Source organism: Passer domesticus, chromosome 12 (genome assembly GCF_036417665.1).
Source record: "Passer domesticus isolate bPasDom1 chromosome 12, bPasDom1.hap1, whole genome shotgun sequence".
In the NCBI taxonomy this organism is placed as follows: Eukaryota; Metazoa; Chordata; class Aves; order Passeriformes; family Passeridae; genus Passer; species Passer domesticus.
In genome coordinates this window covers 6,213,241-6,226,040 of record NC_087485.1, presented here as the reverse complement: position 1 = coordinate 6,226,040, position 12,800 = coordinate 6,213,241, and the positions used below count along the sequence as shown (strand labels likewise).

The following is a 12,800-nucleotide window of genomic DNA, read 5'->3' as shown; positions in this document are numbered from 1 at the left end:
TTCACGGCTGCAAACGGGCGCTCCTGCGGCCCCCGTGCCGCTCCGGCCGTGCAGCGCAGCTTCGGGCTGCAGGCAGCCACGGGAGGCCCCTTTCACCTCTCCCCACAGTTCTGCGCTCATATCTCTTTGTCACCCAGCAGTCTCGGCACCCTCCTTCCTCCACTGGGATCAGCCGGAGATGTTTTGTGCTTCTTTCTTCTCAGAGAGAAAGAGCTGCGCTTTGGATTTGTTCTGCCCAATGCAAACTTGGTGACAAAGGCACAAAGGAAGGCTCTCAGTTCCAGAAGGACAGCTTTGATACAGACCCCAAACTGGCATGGAAAGTCAGGGCTCTTCTGTCTGAATGAAGGTGGTGAGTGCCAGGTGAGCTCAGGACACATTGTCTCATCCATTTCACACAGCACACAGACTCCACAGGCATTAGATGCTCACACCTAGGCAGGATCACTGAGTACAACACCTGGCCCCACACAGGACAACCCCAAGAATCCCACCTGTGCCTCCCAGAGCATTGTCCAAACCCTTCTTGAACTCTGGCAAGCTCGGGGCCACAACCACTTCCTATTCCAGTGCCCAGACACCTTCTGGGTGAAGAACCTTTTCCTAATATCCAATCTAACCGTGCATTCCTTCACACAGCTCACTGCAGAGATGAGAATGTGCAGAGCACAAGAGCAGCCATGCTCCTCCCCTTTAAAACAGCACAGCAGTAGACTTGTTTCTGTCAGAGACTGGAAGGTAAATACCCAAAGGTAAATACCTAATTTACACACCAAGCAAAGAAAGTGGTCCCATCAATACTGCAGGGATTTTGCTTCCTACTTGGTGTCTTCTGGCAATTTCTACAATAAGTGGGGAAGGACTCACCAGATACTGAGTCCCAGCTCTGAGTCTCCTGTTCACTTTTGTTAAGATGGTTTTAGCTTGACCAAATCAAACACAAGCACACAGTTGCATAGAGAATTCCCTCAACAAACACAGCTTTTTATTTCTGTAGAAAACATGATACTTCTCAGGAAGGTCCAGCTTATGGAACAGCAGCGTGCATGTTAATATACATAAATACACAGGGTTACAATTTAGTGGGAAATACATTTAAAAAAAAGCTTTCAAGTACACAAAACAAATGTAGTAAAATTAAACTATCCTTTCCACATACCTGCCTCGGAGAGAAACATTTCTCAAAGGGAATGAACTTCCACCCCATCATCTGCCAACAAATCTCTCCACTGGACACCAGCTGCAGGAGGGTGTGAAGATGGGCTGGACCAGAGGGCTCATAGCTAGTGTTTGAGATCAAGAGCACATTTACCATGGCAGTTCAGTCCCTGTTCTCTCAACTATCAGGATGTGTGTAGTGTGACAGTTACCCAGCCAGCACATTAAGAGAGCTGCAAGAGGTAGGAAATACCTCCTTCCTTCCACTTTCAGGTGCCTGAAAGGTTCATGCTGCACTACTCTGTTACCCACCACACTGTGGCAATCCCGTGACCCGGGGAGGCATTTATCATTTATTTAGTAACAGTCACAGAAATGAGAATGTGGCCCCACAGGCACGCCACTGGTGCTGCCAGGCAGTAAACACAACTGACATAAGCACAGAGCTTATGGAAAAACAGCTGCTGGATGCAGGCAGCCTCTTGAATAGAAGGAATAATGTCTACAGATATGGAAGAATAGCTCAATGCATCACAGACTTCCTGAATATTTTCCTGCCAAGACACCAACAACAGAGAATTATAGTATCATTTAAATAAAACATCAGTTTGAATGAATTTGAAAGACATTTACCACACACAGGAAGCCAAAAGGCTGATCCTTATGTTACTAACTTTAATCCATTCCTTCTACTTTTTGTCCTGTAGGAGTTCAGAGACTTGTTATATCACAGAACTTTTTTTCTAAAATTTTACAAACTGAGGATTAAAACATAAATCAGTCTCCCAAGAGAGAGGAAAAAGGCATCTGAACAACAGATACTCCCTGATCTTGCTCTACATGCTCTCATGGTTAAATCAGCAACCTGTGCAACAGAGGTTGTGTCCCATTTCCAAGCCATGCAGTGGCAGAGATCCCACAATTCACTTCAGCTACTGCAAGTGCAAAGGGCAATTCAAGTTTTCCTACCAGTCTCCAAGACAAAAATTAAACGTTTGCAAAAAACAGAAACATTTAAAACTCTTCAAACAATTTAAACCAGAACTGTTCCTATGAGAACATATTTTACATGTTTAAAAAAACCAAGAAACTCAGGCTATTAAATAAGAATCTACATATCTTAAAAACTGGGTTTTTTTTACATTACAGCCAGAAGTAGTATTTTCCAAGGTAGGAATGTTCATAAGTTATTTCTTTGAAGTGCCTCACAGAGGTTTTGGTTGGCATCTGGCTCCTCAGTCATCACCTCCACAGTCTCCCACTCACCTGACCTACTGGATTTCTTGATGGCCTCTACCACACTCTGCATGTACAGGCCATCCTCAAAAGAGGCTGCCATGGACACAGGTTTATGATCCCACGTCCGACGGTCTTCCTGGTCCTGGAAAGACTGCCGCAGGGCTTGCACCATGTACACCATTCCTTTCAGGTAGAGCAGCGGGATGTCCTTGAAGCCCTTATCCAACAGGCCCTTGTTGACAGGCAGAGAGTCTGTAAACAGCAGCTCCTCCTGGAGCGCGGTGTTCTTCTGCCCGTACAGGTCTGTCCCACGAGCGATGAGGCGGCCGGCAGAGCCCACGACCATGACCTCGTGGATGAAGGAGCCGGGCATGTTGAAGTTGAGAGTCACAGTGCAACAGACGCCGTCGCTCATCAGCATCTGGAAAACGCAGAAGTCGTCGCTGGTGACGTGGCGGATCCCGCTGATGGCCGTGTTCTGCTTCACAAAAGTCTTGAGCAGGCCGTGGACCTTCTCAGCTCTCCTGCTGGTGAGGTGAGTCAGCAGGTCGATGATGTAGGTGCCCATGGTGTGCAGGCCACCCCCTCCCATGAGCTCGTCGCAGATCCAGTTGTACTTGTGGCTGAGCAGGCTGCCCCCGTAGACTCGCACGTCGCAGATGATGACGTTGCCCACGTAGCGCTCCTCGATCAGCTGCTTCATCTTCACGAAGGCGGGCAGGAAACGCAGCACGTTGCCAACGATGCTCATCAGCTTGGGGTAATACCTGGCAGCTGTGACCATCCTGAAGGCATCCACAGAGGTAGCAGCTTTCTCACACAGCACGTTCTTCCCTATTCCTGCAGCAAAAATGGAAAAAAAATACAATATTTAGCACACTTGAGCAAAACACGCTGAGATGCCCCAAAGGTTGTCAAGAAGTGGTGGTTTTAAGAGCTGGGCTTTCCTGCAATTTCTAAGGTAAAGATCTGGGAACTAAAGTAGGAATGCCAAGTCCAGCAAGACCCAGTGCTGTTTCCAAGATGCTTCACTTGCACAGTTGACAAACTCCCACAGAGGGAGGCTCCAAATAAAGAGAGGACTTTTACATCATGAAAGATAAATGTCCAAATGGCATCACATGGCATCTAAACAAGACACACTATGAATGCTATAGTTTACAAATTATTTGAATACCTGTGCAGCCAGAGGAGAAAAAAAAAAAAAAAGCCATGCATCCTGCAGGGAAGAGGTGGGGGAAAGGGAGATTTGATTTTCACTCTGTATTGCACTATCACCATGGGGGAAAGGGAGATTTGATTTTCACTCTGTATTGCATTATCACCATACAATTTTATTTTTTAAAATTAATACAAATGGGACATACAATTTACTTATATAAAAATGTATATTTATAAAAGATATAATACAGATTCTGTGTACAGAACACAAGAATTAGAAATAATGTTTTGGGAAGTGGACTGTTTTAAAACAACCCTTTCTAATTAGAAAGCAAATAGTTTTGGTCTGCACACACAGCCTGTTTGTACAATCAGACAAAAGGTGACTGAGTGACATGGACAAGAGCTGCACCTCCAAGCTGACCCACTGCAGTTATTGCTCCTGATGCACTTTACATTGTGCTCAGCCTAAATCAATGGGGCAGTCAATAATCCTCTTTTTCCCTAACTGTAAAGCAGAAATTAAGTAATACAAAAGAGCATGACAGTACAAGTTTTAACCAGTTCTTACATTTCTGGTATCCCCGTTCTCATAGCAGTGCTTTACTTTTACTGTTTTTTCCTGTTTTACCTCTGTTCTGATCAAGTACTTATCTAAACCTTTTTCTGTGTAATAACTATGTTATTCCTAACACAGTTATTACAGACACTACCTGGGGATGCCAGACCTGAAGGTCAGTCATGGCACACCACCGTTCCAGCCCAAGAACTGCAGGAATCACTGCTGGGCACCTCTCAGAAAGCTCCTCCTCAGCCAGGAGCAGACTGTGCTCCCTGCTCGGCTGTGAGAAGGTACCAGCACAGGCTCCAGTCGGTCTCTGGAGGCGAGGAGAAGGCACATCCCCGCCGTGGCTCCTGCTCTCCGTGCTCCCCCTCCCGGCTGCACCCAGCAGCCCTGCAGGAGCCCTCCGAGCGGGCCAGGGGCCAGCGCGCTCCCGTGACACAGCTCAGCCAGGGGACAGCTAAGGAGACTCAGAACCTCTGCTTCTAACAGACACAAGTGAAATCCAGTCAGAAAATGGGAAGACTACAAGTGAGAAATCCCCTGGATTGATACCAGTCTACAGCAGCTGTAGTGAACAAAAGGTCAGGTCAAACTCCCAGTGCACACCCTGGCTGGCCATAGGTAACCCCCCATTTTAGGGACCATTTCTGAGTCCCCTGTGCCCAGTCCTGCTGCCAAGGCAAGGCACAACACTCAGTTCAGTACTTTTCAGGGCTAGCTGAAGCACCTGACATGCATCTAGAGCTGCTTCAGTCCAGTTTATCTGCCTTGTTTAAATGGTGCTCGTCTCCAGGCAGGTTCCAGTAAAGCAGCACCAGAGAAAGCAAAGGGGTGCTCACAGGATCCCGAGCAGATCTGTACCCTCAAAGCTTGCAGAAAACCGAAGTGACTCTGGCTCCGTGGGAGCAGCTCTGCAGCCAGTGCTGTGCTGGTGCTGCTCCCCTGCTGCCCAGCCTGGGGACAGCCCTGTGACAGCAGGCTCTCCCTGCTCTGCTGAGCAGCCTCGCCCCCTCTCAGTGCTGTGCCTGTTGTGGCAGCCCAGCTGAGCCACCTGAGGAGCTAAAAGTGGCTGATGCCTTTTTTAGGGATGGCAGCACACTGATAGCTGGGCACAGCCACTGCCAGAGTGCCAGGATGAGACCTGGGAACACATAACAGCTCTGGGATAATCCTGCTGTTGCCTTCAGTGGAACATCCCTCCAGCTGTCCCCAAGCTCACAGGGATGGCCATGAAGCAAGGACAGAGCCAAGTCAGAGATGGCTACAAGGTCCCTTACCAAGGTAGTGGCCATGCCTTTTGTTTTTAAGGCAGTGCAGCTTACATCCCTGGGACTCTTACTATTGTTTTGGTAATGAATAACCTGAACTTTGTACCATATTGTTTTCCTAAACCACAACTGCAAAATTTTCAGTTGAGGCCCTCACCAGCCAGGAGACATGATGGGTGCATTTAACCATGGAACATGAACCACAACACAGACATTTGGTGAAATTTATTTAGTTCCTCTGAGATCAAAAGAAGCACAAATTTAAAGAGAGCTTCTTGCTTTGCCTGTTGTGGAGATAAACCATAAGATTACGCTGATTTTAATATGAACTATCCCCTGGGCTTTGATCTGTTCTGTCTGGTTCATGAACTCAGACCAGTGTCACTGCTTTGTCCCCAGGCTTGTTCATGGATGTCTGTCAGCAAGAAACTTAGGAAAGGAAACTGCACCACCTAGAAAAACTGGTTTTTTTTTTCTCCTCTTTACCAAATGGAAGCACAGGATTTTAAAAAAGTAGAAAAGTGTACAAAAATAAGTGATAAAAGTGTCACCACTTTAAACAAACCAAGCCCAACAAAACACAACACACAAGACCATTATTACTGCACCACTTCTGACATTTCCTAAAGCCCAGTCTCTTGGCAAGTAAACACCAATCTGTTATAAACAATTCACAGCAAATAATTCTCTGATTATAATAATCACTGTATCAATCTCAACTTCCAAACAAAATGTTGCTGCCATCTTTGGCCCTCCCCTGGTCCTGTGTTCCTTCAGAACATTCAGGCACAGGAAACCACCCAAGACTGGCTTTAAATAAGTCACAATACACTGGGCAGCAGACCTGCAAACACCACTGCAGTGAACCTGGAGAGCTGAAAGGCAGGGTCAGCACCACTGGCCTGAGATGTCTGCATCAGTTCACAGACCAGGACAGAGGAAGTGACTGTAAACCTTTACAGATTACAGACTGTGTTACCCTTTCCTGCTGCATCCATCCATCTCCCTGGCTTTTTCAGCCTGCCACTCCCTAAACTTGCATTCAAGCATACATACAACCTCTGTATTTCTGCACCAGCTTTACCTCCCTTTCCTCCCCTGGATAATGTCCTCTTATGGGTTCCCAGCCTACAGAGAAGGAATCCTAATCCCTTTTAGTTAATAATCCACCAGGGAATGGTGAATCCTCTCCTTTTTAGCCCACTTGACCATCAAGAGCCACAAGACCTAGTGAAATGCATATTACCTAACAAGTGCTTTAAAGAGCTTTTAGCATATTTGAAGAGATAAATTCTAACTTACAGTTCAAATATTTAAAAATCAGAATACGTTAAAATTCAAAGGACAGTACTCTAACAAGGTAAACAAACAAATCTAACAGTATTAAAAAGAAAAGGAAAAAAAGGCTGAAATCTCACTCTGCATATCTAAGTGGCATTGCAAATGTTTGTGCAGGGACTTGTTTACTTCCAGAAGAAATTACTGTAGAAAAAAGAGGCACAACAAACAACCCTGGCTCACATGGTCTGAGATTACCTGTCCTAAAATTAACTCGTGTATCTCCTGTAAACAAAGTAAAAATATCACCCTTGTTATTTACAGAATTACACGCAAACTGACACCCACGCTGCTCTCCAGGAGGGGACATTAACACTACAAAGTCACACACTGGGGAATTAGGAAATGTCATGATGCCTGGGCAGTTGGCTCTCATCTCCCTGCCCAACCAGTCTGGGGTGTCATCCCTTCTTTCTCATCTAGCTGGATTCCTCCTGCTGTCCCCAGCATCTGCCCTCTTGAGTCAGGCAGAAGGATTCCTCCACCTGGGACCACATCAACCTGCTGTGGACATGGATGTGCCAAGAGTGGTCCAGGTCATAGCCAGAGTCACAGCTAAAACAGCATCTCTTAGCTCCTAATTCACAAGATTCTACTGAGTGTATACAAATAATTTTTCAAAGTCTTTCAACTTCCAAGTTTGATTTTACTTATGGAGAAAGCATAAAGCAGAGCTGAACAACCTTCCCCTTCCAGGCAAATCTCAGTTTCCCAGTACAGAACATGGGAAAATTTAAAATTAATTAAACAATTTTTGTTTTTTGTTTTGGGTTTGTTTTAGGTTTGTTTTTTGTTGTTGTTTCTCTGGTTATTTTAATGGGCATAAAGCCATTTACCCTCTCATTATTGTCTCTGATACAGCTGATTTTTATTACAAACTTCCTAAAATAACTTCAGTGTGACCCAAGCAAAATATTTTAGCCCAATTGGTTCAAGCAGATCTATAAGCAATTATTAACAGTATTTTTAAAAAAAACAACCCAGGTAACCCTTCTCACAAATGCCACACAACATTTTTAGCACCGCATTTGCCATTGGTGCAACCAGAACTGTGCTGGGCTAACAGCTTCAAATCTCAATCTGCCAACAAGCTACAGATTTTTGGTCCCACTCCAAGGATGAAAAGGTACCTAGAGCCTTCACAGCAATTTGCCGAGTCAGGGGTGGAGGGATGTTGATGCAAACCAAATCCACGTCCTGATGCAGCAGGACATCGTCAGTCCGACTGGTGTAGAAGGAGATGTTCATTTCCTCTGCCAGCTGCTTGGCTTCCTCTTCAGTCTTCCCCCAAAGAGCTTCAATGGAGAAGCCTTCTGCCCTCAGCAAGGGTACCAGGACCCGGGCAGCACTACCAGTTCCAAACACACCCACTCCAGGGAGCATTTTCATTCTTCATTCATTCATCGAGCATCAGGGTCTACACACAGACCTTCAGTAAAATCTTCGGCTCCTCAGCTCGGTGTTCCATCCACAGCTCCTAAAATGTGAGAAGTTACAAGTCATTCCCAGGAAAAGGCACATTGTGGTACCAAACACACCTACCCTGAATGCCACCTTCTGTCCTTTGTATGGCTTTCAGCATTCTCAAACCTAATGACAAAAACCAAAAGCCCCAAGAGGTGCAATCTATAGAGATACACTACAAAGGGACAAACCTAACAAACCTATTGCACAAGAATGGTAAGAGAGCAGCTTGACAGAGTCATCTCCTCAGCTTCAAAACTCAGCACATGGGGACAGAAACACAAGAATGCAGGATAAACCACACACAGGCACAAACTGGGAGTGACAGGAAGCACCAAGAGGACAGGACACGGAGTCCGTCACACCAGTAAAAGCAGTGCTGCTCTATTTGTGATGATGTAAGCCCCTAAATGAGATAAAGGTTTGTGAGATGAGGTAATATCTTTTATTAGACCAATTGAAATAGCTTAAAATAATGGACATGCTTTGGGACACATAAATCTTTCTTCCAAATTAAATACACAAACTGAAAACGACTACTTGGACCTTAACAATTTTATGGCAAATAGATAAGTCAGTCTAGAGAAGATTTAGAAAATATGTCCTGAAGGGAAAGCCTGGATTCAGTGAGCTTGTTTTGCCTGGGGAGAGAGAATGCCAGTGTTTAAATACACAGAAATGTGCTTGCTGAAAGGAAAAGGGCGCTCCTCTGTGTCCACTGTGGGTAGTTTAAACCTTCACTTAGGACAGTTAAAAATATCTCCTTCTGCCAATGCCACTTAATCTGCAGGAAGGCACAGAATTATTATATTCCCTACACACAAACTAATGGTCAAGTCCCACTCCTTTTGTTCTTCCAAATACTTCCTGGTAAATCAATTCCTTTGAGATCTACCTGCCAGCCTGCCTCAGCACAGCTGCTGTGCACATCTGGCCAAACTGCCTTCAGCACTCGCCTTAGCACCAACTTCAAGGAGGGATGTCAGAAGTCTCCTCAATCTCTGACACCACAGAAACCTACAAAACACAGCTTTCCTTCTGTGCCTTTCTGAATTCTCATCTACTACACCCACTTGACCGTTTTGGAATTTTTTTTCTTAGAGAAAAACATGACAAATTCCATTTTCATTAGAAGCTTACAATGAAAAAGCAAAGACCATATTTAAAAAGAGAACTGATGCCAGCACCAGATCACCTTTGGAAAAGACACCCATAAGCAGCAAAACCATGGCCTGTTTCAGAGACAGTGTTACTCATCTCCCCCTCCCAGGACACTCACATTAAGTTACAACACATGAAAGCAAACCCTGACACAGCACAGAAGTGGAACTACTCCCAGTGCAAGTGCTTTGTTTGCAATCAGCATCTCATTAGTCTGGGGGTGCCCACACTGCCCAGCTTGTGTCATAAAACTGAACCCTGACTCAATTCCTAGGTATTTCTGTAGTACAGACACTACACTAGAAAACAGAAATGCTTGAGAATATTTATCTTGCAAAATGCACAAATGTTTACAGATGCTATAAAACAGCTTATGAAATATTTACTTAATTAATTCAGTATGTTTTTCCTTATTCTCTGTGATGCAGCATTTGCAGTGATACTGTCACTGTCATTCTTTATAAAGATGAACAAAGTTCATTGGCATAAACTCCTTTTTATCCAACATTTAGCAGAACACTCAAACAAGGCAGTGACAAGATCAAAAGGATCTTGAAAATATTTACAAGTCTACATGAAAGGGTGGGACCCTGGAATACTGGCAAGGAGGATGGCTTCTACCCAGGCTTGCTTTATATAAATCACTCAAACAAAAAAAACCCAAAAAAAATCAAAACCCTTGCAGGTGTATGGTCAGCTGGCACAACTACTGAAGTCCCCACAAATCTGTTTAGCAGTTTATGGTATGGAAGAGTTAAAAATCCTTACAGCAGAAAGAACACCTTTGTTAGAAGGAACACAAAGTGAGGTGGAACAGAGAGCAGCTGAGTGTGTGCCTGCTTGCACAGATCACACAGAGGTGTCTAACTCACACAACAGCTCAGAACAGGCTGAATTCACTGAAAATGCTCTAGAACACCACAGTATGTGCAACAGGAGGCTCCTGCTACTCAGATAAGCTGATTTCTCTAACAATCACCCAGTTTAAGTGTTACTCTTCCCTGTTTTCCATCCAGCTGCCTCTTAAAAAATAAGCCAATCCTTACAAATCACAGAGCACGCGGAGCATGAGCAGAACTGAGCTGAGAGCTTTAAACAGGGGGTCCACGTGGGTGCTGCAGCCTTCACACACACACACACACACACACACACACACTGCAGACACACTCCAGTGCTGGCAGGACAGGGATCCCAGCCAGGCCACCCCGAGGAAACAGCCTAAACCCTCCATGTCAGGAAAAGGCCACTGCTGAGGAGAGGCAGCTGTCATTAACAGTCTGGGAAGAAGGAGCAGGGATCTCAGAAGAACAGCACTGTGCAGCCACAGAGGTCCCCAGAGCACCATCATCTGGAGCTCCACGTGCACATCTGGTACTTCCAGAGGTGATCCAAAGCACCAAAATCTCCTGAAAAGGAAGACCTAAGCAAGGAAAGATTCCTCAGTTTGGATGAGACATCACAAGTAATAAAGTCAGGAGTGGCTTAGGATGGAGAAAAGCAAAATTTTCACTGTCCTTCACCACATAAGAGCACATCAAATGGAGCTCAAAGAAGGCTGGATCAAAACAATCTGAAGGAGGTGGTTCCTTGCCTCACAGTTTTTTAAGTTGTGAAGTGCCCTTGCCAAGAGACAATGCCACGAGACAAATGTCATTTACAGGGAGTGAAAAGAGAGACTCCTGTCTATCCAATGATGTTCACTGAATGCACAGAAGTCACAACTAGCACTAAACTGAAAACTAGAGAAAACTGATTTTGGCAGAGCATGGGAAGAGCTCTGAGAAAGAAATGCCTGAAACTGGTACCAACACCAGCTTAGAATTAGATACAATTTCTACATATTTACTTTAAAACCCACCAAGCCTCAAACCTTCAAACAAGCCTCAGCAAACTAGTTACAAAAATTAAAATCCCAGTGCATCAACCTCTCCAGCAGTCAAACATTGGAATGAACACTTCAATGAGAACCTCCCCCAGAAAACACAAAAGGCAGAGCTTTTATGGGCAACTGAAACCAGGCTGCAGCAGGTATCTTGCATCTCAGGAGATAAAATTCAATCTCTTTTTAACAGAGATGAAATAATCAATCCTGCAACATCATTCTGACTTAAATTTTCCAACAGAAGCACTTAAGAGCTCTGCCATTCCTTTTTTTTTCTGTGGCCTCAAAACACCTTCATTTTTGCTGAATTTCACAGTGAGTTTGAAGTCCCATCCTGGTCATAGAAAGGAGCCTTTTGATTCCATTGGTACACATAGCAACAAGAAGTTTGTGACCCAGTGCAATGAAAAACCTCTTGGTTCCTACAGCATCCCGTTCAATTCCATGTTGAAGCAGTCTGGGAGCTCCAAAGGCAGAAGTCTCAAAAACCAGACAGTACAGTCAAGGATCACAGGGCTCAGAAACTGCTGTGGACCATTACAGATGGCCAAAGGTAGTGAAAATAACAGCCCATGTTCAGAAAGGTGCTGGCCAGGGTAGCACTGGCTCTGCATAAAGCTTTTCACATGTCTCCAACTTATCCTAAAAAGTTCCTTTTGGGTTCCAAGAAAGATAAGGTACGTGGTGGAGGAGCACAGCAGCAAACACTTCTGCCCTCTGGCACGAACACACTTGAGGCTGTGTATGGAATGGTTCACGTGTTGATGTCAAAACTGACGTGCTTTCCTTTCTAAACGCGCTCCTGACTCAGTGCCAGCGGGCTGTGCGATAAGCCAGGAGCGCACAGCCTGCAGGAACTCCCACCACACCTCGAGACGAGCCCAGCGCAGCTCTCTGTCCCTCTGTCCTTCCTGCTCCAGGCACGGCACTTCCCACAGGTGCCGCCCGAGCTCCAAGGCGGCAGCGAGGACCGTGCCGGAGACAGAGCAGCTGGGCAATCCCGGGAAGCAGAGCGGCCTTGGTGCAGGGCCCGCGGCACGGCCGCGGCAGCCGGGGATGCCGCCGGCCCGGCCCGGCCCGGCCCGGCCCGCGGGGCTCCGTGCGCCCGGCGGGGCTCGGGCAGGGCTCCTCGTGTGCGGGCTCCTCGCAGGGCTGGACGGGGCACGGCTGACCTCGCCTCACCCCTGGAGCAGGGCAGGGCAGGGCAGGGCTCACCTCGCCTCACCTCGCCTCCCCCTTCAGGGGTCAGGACGGGGCAGGCCCCGCCTCACCTCACCGGCCCGCACGGAGCTGGTACCCCGGCCCCTCCCCAGCCGCTCCCGGCCCCGCGCCCCCTGGCAGGAGCGCGCTCCCCTCGCCGCCCAGCGGCCCCGGGACAGCGGAGGAGCCCGGGGGGCTCGAGGGGTCCGGCCGCCCTCACCTGTGCCCGGCCGGGCCGCCGGGGCTGTCCCGCCGGGCGCATCCTCGGGCCGGGCGCGCTCCCGAGGCGGCCGCGCGCTCCCGGGGCGGCGGCCCTGCCCGGCCCGCGCATGCGCGACAGCCCAGCGCCGCACCGCCCCTCCGC

At 47.0% G+C, this 12,800-nt stretch overlaps 1 protein-coding gene and 1 long non-coding RNA gene across 3 annotated transcripts; one reads left to right on the top strand and one right to left on the bottom strand.

Annotated features, from left to right (window-relative positions):
- The first annotated feature begins 19 nt into the window (after nt 1–19).
- Nucleotides 20–2,150, top strand: LOC135279558 (uncharacterized). The gene is made up of 2 exons (XR_010346767.1): nt 20–363; nt 640–2,150. It is a non-coding gene; the product is annotated as an uncharacterized LOC135279558 (long non-coding RNA).
- GFOD2 (Gfo/Idh/MocA-like oxidoreductase domain containing 2) lies at nt 957–12,796 on the bottom strand. 2 transcript variants are annotated; one of them, XM_064386998.1, is made up of 3 exons: nt 12,657–12,796; nt 7,860–8,206; nt 957–3,237 (listed from the first exon to the last, which is right to left on the bottom strand). In XM_064386998.1, the coding sequence occupies exons 2-3, from the start codon at nt 8,116–8,118 to the stop codon at nt 2,339–2,341; spliced, it is 1,158 nt and encodes a 385-aa protein (XP_064243068.1). In that variant the 5' UTR covers nt 8,119–8,206; nt 12,657–12,796; the 3' UTR covers nt 957–2,338. The 2 variants fall into 2 exon arrangements, with proteins under 2 accessions (XP_064243068.1, XP_064243069.1); XM_064386999.1 differs by lacking the exon at nt 12,657–12,796 and adding an exon at nt 11,529–12,414.
- Nucleotides 12,797–12,800: the final 4 nt, after the last annotated feature.